General features: G+C 51.7%; 1 protein-coding gene and 1 long non-coding RNA gene across 4 annotated transcripts in view; both read right to left on the bottom strand.

The window, feature by feature from the left end:
* Positions 1-20,846, bottom strand: part of SLC27A1 (solute carrier family 27 member 1) — a 31,282-nt gene extending 10,436 nt beyond the window's left edge. Inside the window, exons 1-7 of one of the 3 annotated variants that reach the window (XM_081815275.1) lie at positions 20,597-20,846; positions 19,033-19,200; positions 1,640-2,034; positions 1,347-1,508; positions 1,178-1,247; positions 309-400; positions 128-237 (exon numbers count right to left, since the gene is read on the bottom strand). In XM_081815275.1, coding sequence (XP_081671401.1) covers positions 128-237; positions 309-400; positions 1,178-1,247; positions 1,347-1,508; positions 1,640-2,034; positions 19,033-19,199 — 996 coding nt within the window. In that variant the 5' untranslated portion in view covers position 19,200; positions 20,597-20,846. The remainder of the gene's footprint in view (positions 1-127; positions 238-308; positions 401-1,177; positions 1,248-1,346; positions 1,509-1,639; positions 2,035-19,032; positions 19,201-20,596) is intronic. The other 2 variants (XM_081815273.1, XM_031018088.2) reach the window with 2 other exon arrangements.
* On the bottom strand, positions 9,853-17,318 carry LOC145720729 (uncharacterized). The gene is made up of 3 exons (XR_014143930.1): positions 13,448-17,318; positions 12,199-13,246; positions 9,853-11,242 (listed from the first exon to the last, which is right to left on the bottom strand). It is a non-coding gene; the product is annotated as an uncharacterized LOC145720729 (long non-coding RNA).
* Positions 20,847-26,153: the final 5,307 nt, after the last annotated feature.

Raw genomic sequence — 26,153 nt, 5'->3', positions numbered from 1 at the left:
ATTCCGGCCATGGCGGGGGGGGGGGGGGGCGGGGAAGGCTGGAGGCCGGGCGGGAGAGTGGTTGCACCACAAGGGTGGCCCAGCAGGTGGAAGGCGGTGGGGCGGCGCGGGAGGGGCGGGGCCTGACCGTGCAGTTGTACTTGACGCAGTCATCCCAGAAGCGGCTGGCTGAGAACTTCTTGCGGAGGACCACCGTCAGCCCGTAGATGAGACACTGCCCCACGCCCATGATGTTCCCTGCGGAGGGCGGGCTCGGTGAGGAGTCCCCAGTCCCTGCCCCCCACCCCGCCCCCACCTGCCCGAAGTACCTGCCGAGTGATACAGGGGCAGGCAGTCATAGAGCACGTCTGCCACCTGCATGCTGTAGGCGTGGTGGCCGAAGGCTGCAATGCGGTAGTACCTGCAGGGGCGGGGAGTGCAGGGGCTGGGACTTACATCCTCTGGGGCATGGGACTGGGGGGAGCATGGGGGAGGGGAGAGGGACACAGCAGGGACCCAGGCAGAGCCAGCCCAGCTCACAGGGGTTAGGGAGAAGAACATGCTGCCAATAATTGTCCATGGTGCTAGGGGCCATGAGGAATACCAGAGAGCTGAGAAACGGAGAGGGGCTGAAGGTGACACAGCCAGAGAGGTTGGGGGATCCTGTGTGGAGAAGTGACACATGAGCTGAGACCTGGTGAGAAGGAGCCATGGGGGGGGGTGGGAGGGAAGCTGGGGAAGGGCGTCCAGGTGGTGGGCACAGCATGTGCAAAGGCCCTGAGGCTAGAAGGACCGTGGCAGATCTGAGGACGTGTAAGGAGCTGAAAGGGCACGAGCAAGGGGTGGAGAGGAGGAAGAGGACAGCAGAGAACTGGCAGGCATTGCACAACACGAGCATGGATTTTACTCCGAGGGCCAAGGCAGATACAGGGAAGTCTGGCAAGGGGAGGTCTGGTTTAGGATTTTTTAAATCCTCCTGTGTCCACTGAGGGGAACAGGGCCATTAGGGGTAGGAGCAAGAGCAGCAAGAGACCAAGGAGGGACACAGAGCAGCACTGTCCTGAGATGGGCCGTGGGTTTTACTGGGTTGAGATAGAAATGTCCCCAAGATCCCAACAAGATCTGAGGGAAGGGGTCAGCCGTAGAGGCGACCTGGAGTCACTCCCCAAAGCTGGGGTGAGGCCCATGGGCCCCTTACCTGCTGTGCACTACAATGGCAGCCTTGGGCAGCCCTGTGGTCCCCGAAGTGTAGATATAGAAGAGTCGATCTGCAGGAGATGCGCGTGTTGGGGACCGAGGACTGGGTGGGTGGGATGAGGGGACAGGGTGGGCATTGAAAGAAGAAGGGCATCCCACCCTGGCCTCACCATCCATGCCCTTGTCAGGGGGCTGTGCCAGGGGGGCTGTGGAGGCGTCCCTCAGCAACGGGTCCAGGAGCTGGGTGTCCGGCAAGATGCCCTCGGGCCCCAATTCTCCAGAGCAGAACTTGAGCAGGCTCTTCCCCAGCTGTCCGCTCACCTCGGCCACCACTGCAGCCCAAAACATACGTCACGGCCAAGGACAGCCGGGGCCCCTCCCAAGGCCTGGGAGGCACCACACCATCTCCCGGCCCTGGAAACCCCAGGGTCTCCACTCAAGATGATACCTGCCCCAGCCTCACCTGCTGCCAGCTCCCCTCCAAAGATGAGGGCCTTGGCACCCGAGGTGCCCAGGCAGAAGGCCAGGGGCTCGCGCCGTAGGTTAACGTTGAGCAGAGCGGCTTCCACGCCCACTTTGGCCAGGCCCAGCCAGAGCCCCACGAACTCCGGCCGGCCCTCCAGGAAGATGGCCACCACGTCACCTGGTGTGAAGCCCAGCTGGCAGAAGAGGTTGGCCACAGCATTGGAGTAGGCGTCCAGCTGCGCGAAGGTCCAGCACACATCACTGCCCGCATCCACCAGCGCCAGGCGATCCGGCTGCCGCTGCGCCACCACCTGGAAGATCTGCGGGATGGTGTGGCCAGCACGCTGGTGCCGCCGCAGCTCCAGACGCACACGGATCAGCACGAAGAGGCCGCTGGGAGGGGGGGTGGAGGGGATGGCATCACTAGGTGCCCTGCCTGGCCTCCAGGAGACCTCTCCAAGCCTCAGCATCTCCGACTGGAGAAAGCAGAGGGAAAGGTCCCTGCGCCCCCAAGGATGGCAAAGGTTCAATAAGGACCTTTTGGTTGCCGGGTCTCTTGGGGCACTAAGAGCATAGAAAGGGCTATTTACCAGCCAACCCAGAAGTACGCAGATTGTCAAAGCTGGCCATGCCATGCCATGAAAATCAGAGTTACTCTGTCCTTCTCCACCCCAGCTAGCTCAGTGACCCTGAGGGAGCCGGGGCCCCAGTCCTATCCTTCTTTCTCTCCCCTGGGACATCCAGAGCCTCCCATGGACCCCACCACCACCTTCAGCCTGGATCCCTCATGCTCCACCCACCCCAAACTGGCGTCCTCATCATCTCCTCCAGGAAGACTTCCAGGGCTCAGCCCCTGCACGTGCCCACTGCTCCTCCATCAAGGCATGGAGTCCCCCAAATGGGGCCAGACTGGGGCAGGCACTGGCTGTGCTCAGAAAATGCTCTCTTGACCACCTTGGGAGCTCTCCCTACCCCCTATACTCCATCAAAGCCCCTGTGCAAAGCCACTCGGTAATGAGTGTATTCCCCCCACCCCCAGATTGTGAGCACCCAGGGGGAGTCACATCTGCATTGGCCAAGGAGCCTGGCACGTACCAGGTGCCCCGTAAACAGGCCGGACTGTGCTCGTGTCCCCGAACCTGGACCTCAGTGTGCCCTCCATCCCTAGAGGTAGCAGCCAGCACAGAGACAGACTCTCCCACTCCTCTCCCAAATAATGAGCACCTACCATATGCCAGGCCCATGATGGGCAAGACCCAGTGGTGACCCAGACATAACCCTTCTCCCCCTCCAACTTTCTCCCACTCCACCTCCCTTTCCATCCTGCTCCCCCTGCCACCTCCCCCTTGCTCACTCACTCCAGCCACAGGGCTTCCTTGCTGTTCCTTGAGCACACCTGGCACGCTCCTACCTCAGGGCCTTTGCACAGGCCATGCCCTCTGCCTGGACCACTCTTCTGCCAACATCCACATGGCTCCTCCCCCCACTTCCATCAGGTCTTGGCTCAAATGCCACCCTCTCAGGTGGCCATTCCTGGACACCCATCTGTTACTGTACCACCACCACCCCTTTCTGGTCCCTGCTTTGTTTTGTTGTTCTTTTTTTTTTCAACACAGCATTTATACTGTCAAATACCATATGCAGGGTACTGATCTACCATCTTGCCCCTGGGCTATCTCTCCCTGTTCTGGATGACAGGGACTTATGTCTATTTTTGTTCTAGGCCCTGGAGAGACAGCAGTGGAGATAGACTGAGGCCCCACTCTCCTGGAGCGCAGTGAGCCTGCCACAAATAATCCCAAAGGACAGTGTTGGAGGAAGAGAGAGAGGCATCTGGAGCTCCCAGGCCAGGCCTGAACCCCGCAGCCCCAAAAAAGCAGTCACATCTCTGTGGCTGGCCAGATCTTTGGTGAGAGGAGGGGCAAGGTCTCAGGGCAAGGCCGCCGTGAAGAGGGGCAGGCATGGGGACAGCTGTGAGGAGCATAAACAAAGGGTCTTGGGCAGGTTGCTGCCCACCGTTCCCTCTGGGTGCCTGCCCTGTTACTCTCAGGGTGACCGACGGCCTCCAATCCCAGAGCTCTGCTCATCAAAGCCTCTGTTGGCAGTGACCAGGGGAAGCATCTGACCAGGAGCCTGGCACATAAGGTGCTCAGCAAACAGAGGCTGAATGACTACATTCAAGCCCCTAAACCCGGAGCCCAGCATCCCGCCCCTCCTGGCGACCAGCACAGAGGCACAGATTCCTTCACGCCCCAGACGGCGGCGAGCACCTGCTTTGCACAGGCGAAACTGATCAGGTGGGAGAAGCAGATCAGTGGGAGCAGGGGGCCAGGGCTGGGGCTGGGGGGCTGGAATACTGATGGCAAAGGGGCAGGAGGAGTCTTGTGGGGAGATGGGAATGTTCTGTATCTTGATGGTGGTGGTTACCTGGATGTGGACCTTTGTCAAAACCCCAAACGTACACTTACCATGGGTGTATTTTATTATATGTAAGTGATACCTCAAAAACAGCCCATGAAAACAGAGCCAGTTGGTGGTTGCCAGGGGCTAGGGGGAGGGGAAATGACTGCTAATGGGAACAGGGTTTCCTTTTAGGGTGATGGAAATGTTCTGGAACCAGACAGAGGTGGTGGTTATGTAACAGTGAAGTGTGCTCAATGTCACTAAGGTAAATTTTATACACGCTTTACTACAATAAAAATGAACAAGAAAACTCAGGAAGACTGTCTTGCAGCAAGGTTAAAAAGGGGAAGTCCTTGCCTTCCAGAGACAGACTCTAGAAAACTAACAGGTGAAAGGACGTGCCAGTGGGACTCAAACAGCAGAGGAAGAGCAAGTGAAGGTCATGGATGCTGGGGGATGGGCATATGGGCTCATTACGTTATTCTCTCCACTTCGGTAGGCACGAAATCTTCCATAATAAAATCTTTTATTTATTTTTAGTTTTTAGTTTTTAAGAGAGGGGCAAGAGGCAGAGGGAGAGGGAGAAAGAGAATCTTAAGCAGGCTCCATGCTGAGCATGGAGCCCGATGCGGGGCACGACCCCGAGATCGTGACCTGAGCCGAAAACAGGAGTCAGATGCTTAACCAACTGAGCCACCCAGGCGCCCTCCCCCCACAAAAATCTTTTAACCTTCCAAAGGGCCTGTGAAGCCCTACCTGCCCCAGTCCCATCTGTCTGCCCACTTCATCACCCTCTATTCCTCTAGCTCACTCTCGCCTCCTTCCCTGGTTTTCAGCACAGCAAACGTTCCTGCCCCAGGGCCTTTGCCCATGCGGTTGCCACTGCTGGAATATTCTCCCCCAGACCTCTCATCAGGCTTCCTGTCTTTATAGATGTAATTAAGGTACGTAGGAGATGAGATCATCCTGATTCCCCAGGTGGGACCTAAATCCAATGACAGTCTTTTTAAGGAGAGAGAACACAGAAACACAAGGGAGGAGACTGGAGTGGCGTGGCCACAAGCCTCGTGAAACCTGGAGCCCTCAGAAGCTGGAAGAGGCAAGAGAGAATTCCCCCTAGAGCCTTCCAAGGGAGCATGTCCTGCCAGCACCTCAATTGCAGGCTTCTGGTCGCTGGAACTCTGGAGAAGACAAATTCCTGTGGGTTTAAGCCACCGGGTTTGTGATCATTTGTTATGGTAGCCCAGCGACACTCATACAGTGGCCACGGGCAGGTGCCTCCCTCTCTGGGCCTCCCGGTAGATGGGGACCATAAGATTCCACACCTCCCAGGGCATGGTGGGGAGAAAAGAGGCAGAGGTAGATCTCTGAAGACGGGGCCCAGCATGTCCTATATTCTCAATCAACTCTGTTGCTGTCCTCTGCCCACGGAAGGAAGCACTGTCAGTAAGAAATCAGAAGGGAATTAGCACTTTATCTACCCAGCAACTTCACTCGTTATCTACCCTGCGAGGAAGAGAGAGGAGCAAGCAAGTTATAAGAGCAGGGGTCAGCCCAGGAAGCCCCCAGGGGTAAGGGTCCAAGGAGGAGGCAGGACTGATTTCTCAAGCATCTGTCCAGGAGCTCTGAGTCCCAGCATGGCCCAGAAGGAAAAAGTGCCCTAGAGTTCATGGTCTTAATTCAAAGCCTCCTCGACTGCCTAAAGCTGTGGGGCCTGGGCAGATCCTGCCCTCTCTATAGGCCTCAGTTTCCTTACTTGGAATGTCTGAAGACTGAACCTAACGACTTCTGAGGTGATCTCCAGCTCAACAAAGTGTAGGTCCCGCCACTGCCCTATTTACAAACAGGAAGCAGGGTCCAGAGCAGCCACCCAAACAACGCAATTCTCAGCCTAATACCTGTCAAGTGTGTTAAGTGCCCAGACAAGAAAAAGGGTTGAATAAGAGGGGTCCGTTGTTACTCTGCCCAGCGGGATCCTGCCTCTGAGCTTTGCACCTGCTCTTCCCTCTTCCTTTCCCCAGGTCTTTGCAAGGTTGGCTCCTCTCATCTGCCTACTTGCACTGGAGGCCCTGCCCTAATCACCCTGGCTGAAGTCGCCACCAGCGATCCCCGCCTCAACCCAACATGTTCGAGCCTTCTTGTCAATTTCTGATGTTTTATTGTGTCCTCATTTCCTTCTCGATTATTCTTCTCCCTCGCTAGACTGTGGGCTCCACCGGACAGGAACAGTACCTGACACATTCACAGCATGTCACGCTGAACATGGCATTCACCCAAGCCCAGATGGGGTGTGGCACCCAGGAGGTCCTTGGGGACGGATAGAACAAATGACTTTCTCCAATGCAGACTAGCCAAAATCTAGCCATCTCAGCAGCCCAGCCCGGCCCCCACCATCACACGACGGGACCAGCGCTGTAGTCAGCTCTTCCTGGTCTCCTGGCTCTGCCCTGGCCCAGGCCCCACTCCCTCACAGTGGGGTGAATGGTGGTCCCCAAAAGATATGTCCAAGTCCTGGCCTCCAGAACTTGTGAAAGTGACCATGTGTGGGAAAAGGGTCTTTGTAGATCTAATTAAGTCGAGGACCTTGAAGAGATCATCTTGGATTAGGGTGGGCCCTAAAGCCAATGACAGATGTCCTTATAAGAGACAGAAGAGGAGACACAGAGGTAGAGAAGAAGACCACGTGAAAACAGAGGCAGAGATTGGAGCGGACCTAACCTCAAACCGAGGATCTGCCACGGTGCCAGCAGCCACTGGAAGCCAGGAGAGAGGCATGGGAGATTCTCCCTCAGAGCCTCCAGAAAGCTCCAGCCCTGCCCACACCCCGATTTCAGACTTCTGGCCTCTATAGCCATAACAGAGTTCATTTCTGTTGTCTTTAGTCACCCAGTCCGTGCTACTTTTGCTAGAACAGCCACGGGACGCGAATACGGACATACGTCGGAAATACTGTGGGTTTGGTTCCAGACCACCACAATACAGCAAAAGACACCACAAAGCAAATCAAATGAATTTGTTTCCTAGGGCATATAAGAGTTACATTACACTATATTCTAATTTATTAAGTGCACAATAGCCTTACATCTAAAAAAAAAAAAACCAATATGCGTATCTTAACACACCCCTCCAAAAAAAACCACTTTATTTAGCTCCTTTCTTTAGCTAAAGCATGCTGACCATCATCTGAGGCTTTGGTGAGTCCTAATCACTGATCACAGATCACCGTTAACCAATATAATGATAATGAAAGACTGTGAAATATTGCAAGAATTACCAAAATGTGACACGGAGACAAAACATGAGCAAATGCTGTGAGAAAAAATGGTGCCAAGAGATGTGGCAACACAGGGTTGCCACAAACCTTTAATTTGTAAAAAAAATAAAATAAAAATAAGTAAATAAACCAAAACCAAAAAACAAAGCAAAACAGTAAAACCCAGAGTATCTGCGAAGCACAATAAAACGAGATATGCCTGTACACCATGCTTCATCTTTGACCTTTGTCTGTCTTGCTTACCGTTCTCACTCCAGCACCCCATGTCTCCATTCCCACCGTCCAGCGACAAGTGCACTTTCTGCCTGGTTGCCCCAAACCCCCCCTGCTGAGCCACCTTCCTCCTCCTTGGTGCAGACCAGTCTAGCTGTGCTGCTCTCCTGCTCAGAACCCTTCCCTGGTCACACGACACTCCTCTGCTCAGTGTTCAAATCCCTGGAAATCTGGCTGCTGACCCCCTTGGCTCCTTGAACTCCCAGCTCATACACCTCCCTGCAACACATCAGCCACTTTCACACAATCCCTGCAACATGGGACATGGCAGTCCCATGTTCCCTTTCTTCTACCCAGAGAAGCTGTCACTGACATGTAATGGCTGGAACCACAGCAGCCACCATGAGACCATGAGGGTACCCAGCTGGAGACGCTAAACCTTTGCAGCAAGGATGGCAGAGCACAAAGACAGAAGGAACCTGGGTCAATGACAACATGCTGCACCATGAACTGACCAACCTGAAGCCATCTCATGTCAGAACTCCACATTACATGTGGCTGTAAATATTCCTTACTGCCAATGCCATTCCGAATTGGGATTCACACTCCTTGCACTCATAGATAAGTGCAAGCTCGGAGGGGTAAGCATTCTAGGTGTACAGTACCATGAGTGCAAAGGCCTGGAGGCAGGAAGGAGATTGACACATTTAAAAGAGAGCCAAGGTCAGTGGGCTAGAGAGGAGTGAACAAAGCAGAGAGTGGGAGGAGACTGCACAGTGATGGGACTCTCTCCATGGCTCTGGATCATTCCACTAATTAGAAGATCGGTCTTGGCACATTAAAGTCACATGGGGGAAATGATAGTGTTATTCATTTGTAGCTTCCAATGAGCAGAAGATGGGGAAGAACCCGATGTCCTGCCGTAGGGGAGGGGTCTGATGAGCAATGGCCGGTCTTTACAATGGAAGGCTGTGTAGCCTTTTTGAGAATGGGGCCCCAACACAGATGGATGAGGAAGGAGCCACAGGTGAGAAAAGTCACGGGTGATTTCACACAAAGATGGCAGATCAAAAACCCAGACACTGACTGATCATTGTGCTTCCCTATTCTCCCCCCTACCCCCCTTCCCAAAATAGCCAGTAAAGGGATTTTTTTTTTTTTAATGTGAACACAAAGACTAGGAAAATGGGAATGGAGACCAAATTACCCCACTTTTGGAAGCTGGGGAGCAGTGACAACAGGTGGGGTTCCCTGGAGGGGGAAGAAAGCTGAATCCTGGGCTCAAGTGAGGAATAGGTAGAAATGTGTCTAGGGGGCAACCTCCTATATAACATCAGTAAGTCATGGGGATGTGACGTACAACATGGTGACAACAGTTGATAATACGGATCTTCCTCAGGGCACCTGAGTGGCTCAGTCGTTAAGCGTCTGCCTTAGGCTCAGGTGATGATCCCGGGATCCTGGGATCGAGCCCCGCATCGGGCTCCCTGCTCAGTGGGAAGCCTGCTTCTCCCTCTCCCACTGCCCCTGCTTGTGTTCCCTCTCTCGCTGTCTCTCTCTGTCAAATAAATAAATAAAAAATCTTAAAAAAAAAAAAATACAGATCTTCCTCGACTTACAGTGGTGTTACATCCCAATAAATCCATCGTAAGTCGAAAATACCCTAAGTTGAAAATGCATTTAATACATCTAACCGAACAAACATTACAGCTTAGCCTGGCCTACCTTAAATGTGCTCAAAACACTTATATCAGCCCACAGTGGGCAAAATAACCTAACACAAAGCTTATTTATTTATTTATTTTAAAAAAAGATTTTATTTATTTATTCATGAGAGACAGAGAGAGAGAGAGAGAGGCAGAGGGAGAAGCAGGCTTCCCGCGGAGCAGGGAGCCCAATGTGGGACTCGATTCCAGGACCCTGGGATCATGACCTGAGCCGAAGGCAGACGCTTAACCATCTGAGCCACCCAGGCGCCCAACACGAAGCTTATTTAATTAAGTGTTGAATATCTCACATAATTTATTAAATACTGTACTAAAGTGAAAAATAGAATGCTTGTGTGGGTCATTCACGTCCATGATCATAGGGCTGCCTGGGAACTGTGGCTATGCGGCTTCTGCCCAGCATCACAGAGAGTCTCATACCCCCTGTCGGTACTCTGGGGAAAGATCCAAATTCAAAATCCAAAGTACAGTTCCTACTGAATGCATATCACTTCTGCATCACCGTAGAGTGGAAAAATTGTAAGGCCAGGGATTGTCTATACTGTATTCCATATTTGAAAGTTGCTAAGAAAGAAAATAGATCTTAAAAAAAAAAAGATTTTATTTATTTATTTGACAGAGACAGAGAGAGAGGGAACACAAGCAGGGGGAGTGGGAGAGGGAGAAGCAAATTCCCGCTGAGCAGGGAGCCCGATGCGGGGCTCAATCCCAGGACCCTGGGATCATGACCTGAGCCCAAGGCAGACGCTTAACGACTGAGCGACCCAGGTGCACCAAAAGAAAATAGATCTTAAAATTTCCCATCCCAAGAAAAAAAGCATGTAACTATGTGTGGTAATGGATGTTAACTAGACTTATTGTGGTGATCCTTTCACAATATGTACAATATCAAATCATTACATTGCACACCTGAAACTAACATAATATTACATGTAAATTATATTTCAACACATTTTTTTTAGGTTTTATTTATTTATTTGAGAGGGAAAGAGAGAGCAAGAGAGAGCACAAGAGCAGGGGGAGGGAGAAGCAGACTTCCCACTGAGCAGGGAGCCCGATGCGAGGCTGGAACCCAGGACCCTGGGATCATGACCTGAGCCGAAGGTGGATGCTTAACTGACTGAGCCACCCAGGTGCCCCTCTTTTTTTTTTTTTTAACAATTGTATTTATTTATTTTAGAAAGAGAGCAGGGGGAGCAGCAGAGGGAGAGGGATAAGCAGACCACGCTGAGCGCAGTGCCCCACGGGGGCTTGATCTCACGACCCTGAGACCATGACCTGAGCTGAAACCAAGAGCTGGACGCTTAACCAACTGAGCCACCTAGGCGCCCCTCGATACATTTTTTTAAGTGATCACCTTGCACACCAGAGAAGATTGGAGGTCCATCCACAGGAAGGTTTCCAGATGGGGCACCTCCCTGCAAATGGGTGTAAAATGAATGTTTATCTGCCAGATGCTGAGCCCCTAACACTTGTCCCCTCTGCATTCCTGGGATCCTGCTGATAAGGCCTGTACCCTCTAGGCAGGAGACCAGAAGAGCTTCCTGTGAGGAATCTGACCAGGCCCAGAGGAAAGACCCAAACACACTGAGACTAAAGTTTCCCCAAAGCACCACTTGGCCAGGCAACCCTGTCAAGAAACTCACAGTTGAAGAGACCCCCCTCGGGGCGCCTGGGTGGCTCAGTCGGTTAAGCGGCCATCTTCGGCTCAGGTCATGATCCCAGGGTCCTGGAATCGAGCCCCGCATCGGGCTCCCTACTCGGCGGAGAGCCTGCTTCTCCCTCTCCCTCTGTCTGCCGCTCTGCCTACTTGTGCTCTCTCTCTATCTCTGTTAAATAAATTAAAAAAAAAAAATCTTAAAAAAAAAAGAAAAGAAAAGACCTCCCTACTCACCACATATATACCCATGCTGAAAACTTCTAAATGGATTTACAACCAAGGATTCAGACTCCTGGGGATTTCCTCTACTAGAGATGATGGAAACTAAAATAAACCAAGAAGAAAATTTTTGAGGAAAAAGATTGTGCAAAGAGAAAACAAAACTAATAATATCAATAATATCCTTGGAGATGTAAGAAAACATATTGCATCCACAAAACAAGAATGAGATACTATTAGAAAAAGTTTTCAGGGAATGAAAAAAAATTCCTGGAAAATTAAAATGTGAGGGCACCAAAGAATGTACAACACACAGAATAAACCCTAATGAAAAATATGAGTTTCACGGTGCGCCTGAGTGACTCAGTTGGTTAAGCGACCGACTCCTGATCAGAGTTCAGGTCTTGATCTCAGGGTAATGAGTTCAGGCCCCACGTTGGGCTCCACATTGGGGGTGGAGCCTACTTAAAAAGAAAGAAAAGAAAAAAAATATGAGTTTTAGTTAATAAAAATGTATCAATATTGGTTCATCAATTGTAGCAAGTATCCTACACTAGTAAAAGATCTTAATAATAGGGGAAACTGTGGGAGAGGGTAAGGGGATATATGGGAACTCTGTACTCTCTGATCAATTTTTCTGTAAACCTAAAACTGATAATTAAAAAAAAAGAAGAAGAAGTCTTGGGCACCTGGGTGGCTGTTTCTGAGCATCCAACTCTTGATTTCAGCTCAGGTCATGATCTTGGGGCCATGGGATCGGGGAGTCTGTTGAGATTCTCGCCCTCTGCCCCTCCCCCAACTTGCACGCACACACTCTCTCTCTCAAATAAATAAATCTTTTTTAAAAAAATGAAGTCTTGGGCACCTGGGTGGCTCAGTCATTAGGTGTCTGCCTTCGGCTCAGGTCATGATCCCAGGGACCTGGGATCGAGCCCCACATTGGGCTCCCTGCTCAGCGGGAAGCCTGCTTCTCCCTCTCCCACTCCCCCTGCTTGTGTTCCCTCTCTCGCTGTCTTTGTTTCTCTGTCAAATAAATAAATAAAAATGAAGTCTTGGGGCACCTGGGTGGCTCCGTCGGTTAAGCGTCTGCCTTCAGCTTGGGTCATGATCCTGGGGGTCCTGGGATTGAGCCCCACATTGGACTCCCTGCTCCGTGGGGAGCCTGCTTCTTCCTTTCCCTCTGCCTGCTGTTCCCCCTGCTTCTGCGCGCTCTCTCTGTCAAATACACAAAATCTTTAAAAAATGAAGTCTATAAAAAATTAAAAATAGAATCTATTTACTTTAAACAATAATGATCACAATAAAAAATTTCAAATGTGAGGACATAAGTCAAACATGAATAGAAAGGTTAGAAGGTATGTTTGAAGAACTACCACAGAAAGTAGGATAAAAAGATAGAGATGGAAAATAAAAGAGGAATAAAAAAGAAATTAGAGAACCAGCCCAGAAGGTCCAAATTACATTTTCAATAAATAGTTACCAAGCCAAATGCTGTTCCAGGTACTGCATAACAGGAGTTCCAAGAAGAACAAAGGAAATAAAGGTTAAGTAAATCATCAATATCATTCAAGAAAAATTCATTGACCTGAAACCAACCAACAGATCATACAATGAATGGAAATAGCCCACCATCTTGAAAAGATCCCACAAGCTTTCAGAAAGAAAAAAAAAAAAAAACAACAAATCAGGAATTGGAAGGGTTTCAGGCTTCTGAACAATAATCATGTGAGAAGAAATGCCTTCATTTTCGAAGGAAAATAATTTCCAACCTAGAAGTCTATACCCAGACCATCAGTCAAGTGTGAGGGTTGGAAATTAAAATGTTTTCATACATGAAGTTTCTCAAAAAATTAATTTCTCATCCATATTTCTCCAAAAACTAATAAGGATGTGTTGCAACAGATCAAAGGAGTAAACCAAAGAAGAAAACCACCAGGGACCCAGGAAACAGGTGTACATGCATATAGAGAGACAGGAAGAGAGTGAGGACAAAGGGGATAAAGGGATGTCACATCCTCCTATTCCATGGAGGTAGATGACAGATCAAATCTCCAACTGAAAAAATGCAGATATTGTCACATAAGCCATTTAGAGATATGGAGTTAAAGCCTAAAAGATTGGGACGCCTGGGTGGCTCAGTCGGTTAAGCGTCTGCCTTCAGCTCAGGTCATGATCCCAGGGTCCTGGGATCGAGTCCCGCATCGGGCTCCCTGCTCCGCGGGGAGCCTGCTTCTCCCTCTGCCTCTGCCTCTCTCTCTCTCTCTATCTCTCATGAATAAATAAATAAAATCTTTAAAAAAAAAAAAAAGCCCAAAAGATTCATACAAGAGGTAAGAGTCATTCCAGGTAGGGAAGGAAAAATGTGGGTGTGGGTGAAAGGTAGGGGACACAGCTGCCGCTTGAGGTAGAAGCCTTAGCGTCTTTCATCTTGAAGCTTGCATGACTTTAATAAAAGTAAAAATGACAAGAAAAATGGAAAGAAGGCACCAGGTGAGAAATATGATGGAGAATGTGCGGCCATCTGTAGGCACGGAGAACAGGAAGGTCTGTGCATATTCCTGTAACTGTATCTTGGGAAAGAGACAGAAGATGCCTCAGAGGAAGGAAACTGCAGGGCTGGGAGCAGCAGAGAGGACAACATTCACTGTAAACCTCTCTCTAACATTTGAATTTTTTTTTTTTAAGATTTTATTTATTCATCTGAGACACAGAGATACAGAGAGAGAGAGAGCATGAGCAGGGAGAGAGGCAGAGGGAGAAGGAGAAGCAGACTCCCCGCTGAGCAGGGAGCCCGATGCGGGGCTCGATCCCAGGACCCTGGGATCATGACCTGAGCCGAAGGCAGATGCTTAACCATCTGAGCCACCCAGGTGCCCCTAACATTTGAATTTTGTACCATATGTTATAGATTGACTATTACACAAAAAAAGTGAAAAAATATTAAAAGACAGCATCGGGACACCTGTGTGGCTCAGTCGATTAAGTATCTGCCTTCGGCTCAGGTCATGATCCCACGATCCTGGAATCAAGCCCCACATCAGGCTCCCAGCTCAGTGGGGAGCCTGCTTCTCCCTCTCCCTCTGCCCCTCCCCCTGCTCACGTTCTCCCTCCCTCTCTCTCTGATAAATAAATACATAAAATCTGTTCAAAATAAAATAAAATATAGCTGTCTATATATCCACCCATCCACCTCCCTGATCAGATCCTGATATCTCACCCATTCAACAGTAAACAGAATAGCTAAGATGAGCAGCCTTGGCATTTATTGACACCTACTAGGTGCCAGTCACTGAGCTAACCTTGTGGCCACCCTCCAAAGTAGGGTCCTAAGATTTCCATGTGACAGGTGACAGGATGTGGCGGGTGGGTGCTCAGAGAGGTGAATTCACATGTCCAAGGTCACACAGCAAGTCAGGGCAGAACAGCCCAGAATCAGGCCCCCAGCAGGGTCCCTCTGCTCTTCCTCAGGCTTGCCACAAAGCATTAATAAAGCATTCACCATGTACCATGGTGACAAGCCAAGTGCCCATGTTGCACACAGGACGTGTTCAATGCATGCTTCTTGAGGAGGAGGTACTACATAAGGACTATTTTTACAGATGGAGGAACTGAGACCAGGGGGTAATGCTCCACAGGCCAGCAAGGGGCAGAGCTGAGGTCCACAGCTAGACACGCTGGCTCTGGCCACCCAGCCCCCAACCACCCAACCTACACAGCCACCAAGGCCCCCTCTACCAGCTGACAGCAATTGGCAACAATGCATCTGAGTGCCTACTGGGTCCCCAGCTCCTCTCTAAGAGCTTCCTGTGAGTAAACCTGACAGAGCACCCCAAGGACCCCAGGAGCTGATGCTACTTTTATAGCCATGGGAAAAGGACCACCAGCAAGGCTGGGAGCCACAGGAAGTAGCCCCCGCAAGGAGGTCCCCCATCCATAGGTGACACTCCAGGAAACAGTCACTGAGGCTGGAGCTAATCATGATCAGGTTACACAAACATTCATGATGGGGCCCAGCCCTCACCGCCTGTCCCGTCCTGCCCTCACCCCCATTTTCTCTGGAGTACATCCCCGTGGGCAGGCAGTGGATTCCAGTGCTCAGCTCCAACCACATGCCTGGGCTGCCCCACCTGGCGGCAGCCCAAGCCACCCCCACCCGGAGACAAAGAAGCCACTGTCCGCCTCTGGGCCCTTCCTGAGACCTTTTCTCACTCTCTGTTCCTTCTGCCCCCTCATGTTTTCACCCCGAACCCCAGAGCACCGGGGCAGAAAGAAAGCCAACATGGATAAACGGGATCAGATTTCGTGCCACAAATACAGGATACAGGGTGAAGTGGGGCCAGGTGCTTAAATATCTTCTGATCCCCGGGTCTAAATGCAGCCCCACCACCACCTCCAGCACCACACAGTAGCTAAGAACGTGGACTCCAGTGCCCTAAACCCTCCTTGGCTGTGCATTCCTAGGTAACTGACCTCATCTCTCTGTGCCTTGCTTCACCAGCCTGTAAAGTGAGGTTAGTAGGCATTCCTTCTTTACAGGACTGTGAGACCATTACAAAGCCTGGCCCCTAGAGAGGGCTATACAAGCTGTGTCAGTTAGCTATCACTGTGTAACAAATTCCCTCCAAAATTACCAGCTGGAAACATTTATTATCTCACAGTTTCTGAGGGTCAGGAAGCCAGGAGTAGCTTAGCTGGGTGGTTCTGGCTCAGGGTGTCTTGTGAGACTGCAATCAATGTGTTGGCTGGGGCTGGGGTCATCTCAAGGTTTCACTGGGACAGAATCCACTTCCAAGTTCACTCACGTGGGCTGCCTCCCATCACAGCAGCCAGCTTTTCCCGGAGGGAGTGATCCGAGATGGTACCCAAGATGGAAACCACAGTCTTTTGTATTACTAATCTTGGATATAATATCCTATTACTTTTGCTGTATTCTGTTCATTGGAAGCAAGTTGCTAGATCCAGTCCACACTTGAAGCAGGGGGGATCATATGAGAATGTGAAGACCAGGCGGTTGGGCCATCTTTGAGGCTGCCTCCTATAGAAACGTGTGTGAAGCCCTGTGTCAGGGAGCTGGAGTCGTCCCAGCTCCCGCCCCATCCCCGGGGTAGGCAGCCAGGCACAGATACTCCGGCTCAGTGAGGCAGAGCTGGGGCCTGGACAAGCCCAAGGAAGCCAGGGAAGGCTTCCTGCCATGTGCCACCCTATGTGGAGGCCAGGTCCACAGTGGCATGAAGACCCCACACAGCTTCTATTGTGCCCCCGCAGGGCCCACAGCCTGGTTGGGGGAAAGAAACTCAAGAATTAAAAGGCGAGAGAGCAGACACATAAGAGAATTACAAATGATGGGGCACCTGGGTGGCTCAGTCGGTGAAGCATCTGCCTTCGGCTCAGGTTATGATCTCGGAGTCCTGGGATCGAGCCCCGCATCGGGCTCCCTGCTCAGCGGGGAGTCTGCTTCTCCCTCTGCCTCTCCCCCCACTCGTGCTCTCTCTCTCTCCCTCTCAAATAAATAAATAAAATCTTTTTAAAAAAATCATTTTAAATAACAAATGCTGCTAGTGGCAACCAGTCAAGATTTGGAGCCACACCGCCTCGGTTCAAATCCTGTCCCCACTACTTGCCTCCTATGTGACTTTGGGCAAGTGACCAAACTACGCTGTGCCTCAGTTTGCTCATCTGTTAGATGGGGACAAGAGAGCAGCCACATCACAGGGTTGCTGGGAGGGCTTAAAGAAGTCATGTTTAGCATGCCTGGCATGGAGGGAGCACTCTGTAAATGTTGGCCATTCTGCCAAAGAGCAGCAAGGTGGGAGGGCATACAGGGATGCAGTGTCAGGAGAGGGCTCTCTGGGGTGACACTCAAGCCACGGCACGATGAAAAGGAAGAGCAAGAGTGATCCAGGCAAAAGAAGAGAAAGAGCGATCCAGGCAGAGGGAGCAGCAAGTACAAAGGCCCCAGGGTTGAGCATGTTGAGGAACAGCAAGAAGGCCAGTGTAGCTGGAAGAGTGACAAAACAAAGAAGGGGGGAAGAGGCCTGGGTGGGTCAGTCGGCTAAGTGTCTGCCTTTGGCTCAGGTCATGATCCCAGGGTCCTGGGATCAAGCCCTACATTGGGGCTCCCTGCTCAGTTGAGGAGCCTGCTTCTCCCTCTCCCTCTGCCGCTCCCCCTGCTTGTGCTCTCTCACACTCTCTCTCTGTCAAATAAATAAATAAAACCTTTAAAAAAATTTTTTTAAAGGTTTTATTTATTTATTTGAGACAGAGAGAATGAGAGACAGAGAGCATGAGAGGGAGGAGGGTCAGAGGGAGAAGCAGACTCCCCGCCGAGCAGGGAGCCCGATGCGGGACTCCATCCCGGGACTCCAGGATCATGACCTGAGCCGAAGGCAGTCGCTTAACCAACTGAGCCACCCAGGCGCCCCTAAAAAAAATTTTTTTAAGAAAAGAAAGGAGAAGAGGTTGGGGACATGGTCAGAAACCTCGCATGGTCTAGATTCTAAGGGCAACAAGGAACCATGGGAGAGTGAGTGTTGAGTAGGAAAATTCAGCAAAGGGTCCCCTGAAGGAGGCAACATCATAAGGCATCACCAGGCAAAAGGGTTCAGTGCGTTCCAGGCAGAGGGAACATCCTGAGCCTGACAAGGCAAGTTGATGTGAGGGTCAGTTGAACCTATGGAGGTGGGGAGTGGCTAGTGGGCAAATCCTGGCATAGGTCACAGAACCTAGTGTCCAGCTGGAGGTTGAATCTTTCTCCTGCAGAGGATGGGGGTTGTGGAGGGTGTGTGAACAGACGGCATGGTCAAATCTGCATGTCAGAAAGACCAGAGGCAGGGGCCAGGGCATGGAGAGAAAAGGACGAATCTAGAAGGTTCAGAACCAATTGGCAGTGGACCTTTCCCCAGCTCCACACCATCCTGCCGCTCACAGAGCCTGTTAGTTCCCCCACCTCCCCTGAGAGGATCAGCTTGGCCGATCCACAGCAGGTGCTCAGGCATTCCTATGTGGGGGCTGTTACTAAGATTTGCTCTGATGGGAATCCCCAGCAACCCCTATTTCACCCCAGGAGGACCCCCAACAGCTTCTTCAAGCAAGCCCCTCGGAGACACCCCAGAGACCTTCTTCCAAGGATACCTGTATATATACGACACCAAAATCCCCTCGTGAGAGATCACGGTCTCTAGAGATCCCCAAACAAGTCTTGGAATACACAAAAACCTCTCCACAGACCCTGAACCCCTCAAATCCTGCACAGATCCCAAACTCTCAAAGAGCGCCCCGGGCCACAGAGAAACCGGTAAATGGCCCCCAGGAGATACACACCCTTCAGGAACCCTAAAAGTCTCTTACAGATGCCTCAAGAAGCCCCTTCATCCCTCACCCCCCCCCGAGAAAGCCCTAAAAAACCCCAAAGTGTCTTTGCAGCCCCCAAAGACCACTGGGTCGCCACTGTGGGCCCTTAGGGACCTACCAGAATCCCTGAAGAGCCTCTAGAGGCCTCTAACCGTCACCAAGTCCCCACAAAGACCCCAAATACCCACGGCCTCCCAATCAGCCCCAGCTCTCTGGAACCCCTACCAGCTGCCCAAAGATCCCCAAGTTACCTTCCAGCCCCCTGAGGTCTCCCAAACAGCCTCTAGAATCTTGAAACTTACTCATCTCCCTCCAGAGACCCTCAAGTTATCCCCTGCAGTTCCCCTCAAGAGACCCCCCCAACCCGTCACTCTTTCAGGCCCCGGCCCCGCCTCTAGCCCCGCCCTCATCTAAGCATTGCCTCCAGTCTCCAAAGGCCCTCTGCCCAAGCCCTCAGGGCCCCCGACTCCGCCCCTGCAACACCCTCCCTCTGATCACCCGCAAGATGCGCAGCCGGCTGGGGCCCAGGCCCCAACTGCACTCACAAGAGGTCCCGCCTTGCGGTCTTGCAGACGATGCGCAGGAAACGCCAGCCGCCGCCGCCCACGTACACGCCGAGCGCCGCCGCTGCGCTCCAGGTCCACGGCAGCCCCAGCAGCCACAACAGCACGAGCGAGACCACCGAGGCCGAGCCTGCCCCGGGAGCCTGCATCCTGGGGAGGCGGAGAGCGCTGAGGCCGCGGACCGCTGGGGCCCCGCCCCCGGCCAGCCGGGCTCCGCCCCCAGGCCCCGGTTCCGCCTCCTCGGAGAGCCCAGGCCACCCCCTTCGAGCCAGGCCCCGCCCTCATGCCTGAATTGGCCCGGTCCCGGACAGACTCCGCCCCCGGATCAGGGCTCCGCCCCGTCCCACGCGGGACACAGGCCTCCCTTTGTGTTCCTAGCCCGGCTCAGGCTTCTTTGCCAATTATTAGTACAGGCCACGCCCTCAGACGCAGCTCTAGGACTCCGCCAGTCACTGTCAAGCCCTACCGCATGTTTGACCTAGCGGCTGGACTCTGAACCCAAGCTCCACTCTCACGACTTGGCCCCAAGCATGGGCTCCACCTCGTCCCTACCACAGACAGAGGCCCTTCCCAGTCACTTGACCAGCTTTCCCCCATTGCCTTGACCTAACGCTGTCCTCGGTTACAGGATCCACCCCAGTACCCACAGGTCCTGGGCTTTCCTCCAAGTCCTGCTTCTAGCCCTACTCCGCCACTCACTGGGCCCCGCCCCCAGCCTGCCCGCTGGTCCCGCCCACAAACGCACGCCCCTCCCCCTAGTCCCGGGCCTGGCCCGCCCCCAATCCCAGGCCCACGTTCCACCCCTGGCCACTAGCCCCGCCCTCAGGCTTTGGCCCAATCGTCGTCCTCCGGACCTCCCTCTGGCCCACCTAGAGCCTAGGCCCCTCCCCATCTGCCAGCCCAGGCCCGCCCCAAGGCCCTCTTCCAACCTGTCTAGCTCCGAGCTCCTCAGCCTCTTAGCCAAGGCCCGCCCCTTTCCGGAGGCCATGACCATAGAGAGGGGCCCCAGGCCAGAGAGACAACGGCCAACGAGACCCGGGGGCTAGAACGGCCCAGAGAGGGCGTCCGCTGTCTTGGAGACACCCAAACCGCTCCCCCCACACGCCTCCGCGCGGAGTTTAGAAAACACGTGCACCCGCAGCCTAGGGGCGTGGCTCCAGGCTGAGCTCTAGATGACAAACGGATTCCTACCGGGGGGGGGGACCAGAAAGTCCTGGTTCACATCCAGGGCCTGTCTGCACTGGATTCTTGCCCCGGTTGTCCTAAATCTAGGCACGGACGCCTGTTGGGTCTTAAATACACATTCCAGGGATCTGGACAGTCTTAAACTCAGCCTAGGAGCCCCAAAAGGTTCTAAATCCAAACCCCACCTCAGTCTTAATGATACATTTCAAGGACCCAACTTATCCCAAATCCATATCGCAAAATCTTGTCAAATTCTCAGTGTAACACCCCAGGAGCCCAAGGAGGGCAAAATCCACACACCAGGTTCCCACCCGCCCACACCCAAAGTCCTAAATGCCCACCCAGAGACCCAAAAGCCCACCTCCTGATCAGGCACGGGCCAGCGCTGGCCTGGCTGCCCACCACCCTGGTCCCTGGCTGACCTGGAGCGGCTCACAGACCCTCAGTCTTGGCTGCTTCCTCGTAGGTTCCCAGAAGCTCAGGCAGGGACGATGAGGCCAAGACAGAGGACTCCAAACCTAGCTTGAGAAGGTGGGCCCTCCAGAACCTCTATTTCTGCAGACTCCTGGGCCCTGCTCTGCCTGTGTCCTGCGCATGCAGGCCACTGCCTTGGATCCCTCCCTCCAAGCTCCGCCTCCTTTGCCCCCCTGCCCACCCCACCCCAGCTTGTTTTCTGCCTTGCTTTGGCCGACCTTCTCAGCTCTCTCCTTGGGAGGTAGCCAGGGCCTGCTTCCAGCACCATTTGGAGGACAGGGTTGGGCAGGCTCCCACCCCTCCCACATGCTACCACTGGTCCCTGTAGTTGCCCAGGGTTGGTGGAATGGGGAGCAAGGTGGCAGATCTGGAGGACAGGCCCAGAGCCAGCCACCAGTTGGGGCCAGAGATCAGCAGAGTCAGTAATGACCGGTAACTACAGCTGCACTCTTATCCTGTCAGGTAGCACTGTTGTGCTCACCCCATTTTACAGGTCAAGAAACTGAGGACTGGAGCTGTCACATTAGTTGGAGTTGAGATTCACTCATTCACAAATGTGGGCTTGAGGCTTGCTCTCCCACCTCCCCCCACCTCCTCCCCTTTCCTTCTTCCCTGAACTTCTCCTCTGCCTCCTCTCTCTGACCCTGATACCTCCATTCTTCCCCACTTCCTCCCCCTCCTCCTTCCGTTCTCTACCCCCCACTTCAGCTTTCTTCCTCCCCTCCGCCTTTCCTCCCCTTCCCCTTTCTTTGCTCCTCCGCCTACTTCTTTCCCCTTCTCTCTGCTCTGTCCCTCCTCCTCTCTACCCCTCCTCTTACCCCCTCCCCTACCCTCCTGGCTTCCTTCTTCCTCCCTTCCTCTTCCTCCCCGCCCCCTTTCTTCCCTCTCCCCTTCTCCATCCTACCAAGTTTACTGAGACCTCACTAAATAGTGCCCGTGACAATCAAACTCTTCCAACTCTGCCCACAGCTCCTGGAGATACTCTTATGGGTCCTCAGTCCAAAATCCCCAAATCCAAAAGTCTCTGAAACCCAACTTTTTCTTAAGGTGGTGCCAGAACTCCAGGTGTAGGTGTAGGCAGATAGAGTGAGGGGTTCCCGAAAAAGAAAGATGAACCATAGCTTTCTTAATACAAGAGAAGTCATTTTAGGTTCCCAGCCACCTTGTGATCTACACCTGACTGGCCCTCATTGCCCAAGCACATTGTCAAGTCTAATTGCAGAACTTCCTAGGAAAATTAACAGCCACTACCAGGCCAGGGGAGAGCCTCACCATCTCAGAAACAATAAATCAGGGGTAAAACTCCCAGTGCTTTTTCAGAAGTAAACGTTGACCCGATACACAGTCTTGAGGCATTGCAGGATTTAAACCCCTTTGAGCTCTCAAAACACTGATGACTTTTGCCCCAGTTCTCTACTGATCTTTCCTTTGCCCAGCCCCTTCATGATTATGCATGCACTCTTAGCTTAAAACTTCCCCAATTTTGTCGTATGGAGGGAGAGGACACTGCTTTGGGAAATATCCTCGGTGGTCTCCCTACTTGTTGCAAATAAAACCCTTCCTTTTCCCACTTTTTGGCTTGGTTGTCTTCCGGCTGGACACCCACCAGGAGGAGAACCCAGTTTCCCGTGACAGAGGAACCACCTCCCCCTCCTCCTTCACCTCCCCCCTCCCGAGCTGACCCAGTCCACTTACCGTGGTCATTTATCCTTTTGTATCCCTGTTATCCCTTATTTATGCCTTTGCTTAATGGCTCTTCCTAGGCCCCCAGGGGCATCACACAATATACAACATCTTTTACCCTCGATTACTTTCTTAAGATACAAAAAACTCCCAATTCTTTTTTTTTTTTTAAAGATTTTATTTATTTATTTAACAGAGAGACACAGCGAGAGAGGGAACACAAGCAGGGGGAGTGGGGGAGGGAGAAGCAGGCTCCCCGCAGAGCAGGGAGCCCGATGCGGGGCTCGATCCCAGGACCCTGGGATCATGACCTGAGCCAAGGCAGACACTCAATGACTGAGCCACCCAGGCGCCCCAAAAAAACTCCCAATTCTGAAATACAACTGTCCCCTGGTTTTCTGGATGAAGCACTGTCTTTTTTTTTTTTTTAAAGATTTATTTATTTATTTGAGAGAGCGAGAATGAGAGTACATGAGAGGGGGGAGGGTCAGAGGGAGAAGCAGGCTCCTCGCTGAGCAGGGAGCCTGATGCGGGACTCGATCCCGGGACTCCAGGATCATGACCTGAGCCGAAGGCAGTTGCTTAACCAACTGAGCCACCCAGGCGCCCGGATGAAGCACTGTCTTATCCCCAATTCACAGACATGAAAACTGAGGCCTGGACACGGGGGCAGACTCAGGTTCTACCCTCCAGCTTGTGGCCTTGGGCTGGCTGCCTTTCCCCTCTGTACCTTGGTTGCCTTCTCGGTGATATTGCCTGCCTGCTGGAGCACTGTGCCTCAAATATTTCTTGATCACCACTGCGCCACGGTTGATGAGGGGCTTCGCATCTGCAGAATGAATGGGCCAGGAACACACTAGGTGTAGGGGCACGGCCAGACATGCATCTCCCTCCCCAGGGTGACCACAAGGGGCTGTAGGCCACAGCATAAGGAGTTCTTAGGACTTTCCAGAAGGGGAAAAATGAAGCATACATTAAAAGTAGAATATTCAAAGATCATAGCTTGGGGGTTTCACTATAAATAGAACATGAGCACCATGTAGGAGTGAACAATGTCTCTCTGCCAAATTCATGTGCCCACAACAAGTAGGGGTGAGTTTCTTCTGGCTGTCATAACAAAGTAGCACAAACCAGATGGCTTAAAACAACAGAGATTTATTCTCTCACAGTTCTGGCGCCAGAAGTCCAAAATCAAAGTGTGAACAGCCACAGTCCCTCTGGAAATTCTAGGGGAGGATCCACGCGTTTCTTGGCTACGACCACCTCACTCCGGTCTCCACCTCCGTGTCCACATGGCCTTCTGCCTGTGTGTGTCTCCTCTTCTGTCTCTCTTTTTTTTATTTGACAGAGAGAGAGATAGCGACAGCAGGAACACAAACAGGGGGAGTGGGAGAGGGAGAAGCAGGCTTCCCGCTGAGCAGGGGGCCCAACGCAGGGCTCGATCCCAGGACCCTGGGATCATGACCTGAGCCGAAGGCAGACGCTTAACGACTGAGCCACCCAGGCACCCCTCCTCTTCTGTCTCTTATAAGGACACTTGTCATTGGATTTAAGACCTACCTACATAATCCAGGATGATCTCATCTTGAGATTTTTAATTACAATTACCTCTGCAAAGACCCTGTTTCCAAATAAGGTCACAGTCACAGGTTCTGGGTTTAGGACTTGGACATCTCTTTGGGGGCCACCACTCAACCCACTACAACAGAATAAAGGGTTAGAGTGATAGTTCTCAACTGCCCCTTTGGGACACTGGGCAATGTCTGGAGACATTTTTAATTGTCACGACTGAAAGACGGGGTTGCTCCTGGCATCTAGTGGATCAAGGCCAGGGGTGGGCTAAGCATCCTACAACACACAGGACTGCCCCCCACCCCAAACAATGAGCTAGCCCCAAATGTCAAGGGTGCCACAGTTTGGAAATCTGGGATAAACAAAGCCCCAGTCAAGTTGGACTTGGCCCTGCAGCCCCACACGTGTCATTCACTGGATGACTTGGCTTTGAAAATCAGTTTCTCTGAGGCTCTCTGCTTCACCTGCACAATGGAATAAAATCGTACAAACCTGGTAGGGCTGTTCCGAAAACAGGAGCCTGGCACCTCATAAAGATTATAGGAGAGTTCTCCACTACTGAGATCATTACGCTCTCAGTGCATCTTGCATTCACAACACAGCCAGACTTCCTGGGGTTCTGGTAGGGTGAGGAAGATCTGACCAGGAAATTGTTTCTAAGCAGAATGTAACAAGGACACATTAGGAATGAGCCCATTCACAAAGCCTGGACAATATGAATTAAATCTGGAGAATGAGGATTTTGTGATTTCCTTTTTATTTTTATTTATTTATTTATTTATTTATTTATTTATTTATTTATTTATTGGAGAGAGAGAGAGAACAAGCGAGAGCACGTGTACATGAGCAGAAGGGGCAGAGGAAGAGGAAGAGAGAGAGAATTCCATGAGGAAGAGAGAGAGAATCCCCAACACAGGGCTCGATCTCATGACCCTGAGATCATAACCTGAACTGAAATCAAGAGTCAGACATTTAACCTACTGAGCCACCCACGTGCCCCATTCTTTTTTATTGTTTAAAGCCAACACGAAGTTCCTTTCAGAGTCTCTCATGTTTTCCTAGGCCTGGAAAGATCCTCTAAACCTGGTGTACTAGTTAGCTATTGCTGTGTAACAAATCACCCCAAATTGGAGTGGCTTCATACAACAGGGATCGACTATTATCAGGACCCCATAGGTTGCCTGGGCAGTCCCTCTGCTGGACTCGGCTGGCTCAGGCAATCTGCTACAATCTGCCAGTGGCTGGACTGGAAGATCACATGTGTGGCAGTTGGTGCTGGCTGTCCCGTGAGCGTCTAGTTCACCTCTGTGAAAATTAATGAAGGGAAATCTCACTGAAATGCAGTTGAAGGCCAGAAGGGGGAGCTCTCCTGCCGGTACCACTCCCACTTCAATTACAGGAAGAGATGTCAATTATAGACCCTTAACAGAAGAATCAACAGGAAGGAATTATCATTCATAGACCCCAACAGGAAACTGTGGACATTGCATCTGCTATTAGAAATTGACTACCCAAGCAACTCCGCCAATGAGAAACCATCATCAGCCTGAACTCCTGCTTCTCCCCAATGGACTTCCCTTCAAAACAACCCCTCCCAACTTCCTCCTTCTCCATAAAATCCTCTCCTTTGTTTGTTGGACAAGCCTATGGTTTTTGCCAGTTTGCTGGTCCCGAATTGCAATTCTCTGCTATTCCTGAACAAGCCCATTTTTGTTGGTAAAATAATTGACTGTTTTAATTTTAAGGTCAACCAACACCTCCATGTGGCCTCTTATCCAATAAGCTAGAACAGGGGTCTGCAAACTGCAACTCACCAGCCAAATCTGGCTCACCAGAAGCTGAGAATGGTTTTTACATTTTGGAACGGTTGAAGAAAATCAAAAGAGTAATATTTTATGACACACGAAAATTCTATGAAATTCAAACTTCAGTATCTGTAAATAGAGCTTTATTGGAACCCAGACACATAAATTCATTTACATATCGTTCAGAGCCACTTTTGCAAGACCGTGGCAGAATTCGAAGTTGCAAGAGACCCTATGGCCCACAAATCCAAAAGTATTTACTACCTGGCTCTTTACAGAAAAGCTTTGTCAACCCCTGGGCTAAATCAGCTTCCTTACCTGGGGCCTCTGGAGGCAGCCTTCCAAGAGAATGAAAATGGGAAGCGAGGATAAGATTCATCCTCC

This window comes from Leptonychotes weddellii, chromosome 1 (assembly GCF_054177405.1).
Source record: "Leptonychotes weddellii isolate Sample4059 chromosome 1, ASM5417740v2, whole genome shotgun sequence".
Taxonomy (NCBI): Eukaryota; Metazoa; Chordata; class Mammalia; order Carnivora; family Phocidae; genus Leptonychotes; species Leptonychotes weddellii.
Note: the sequence above shows the minus strand (reverse complement) of the source record. Positions and strands in the feature narration are given on the sequence as shown.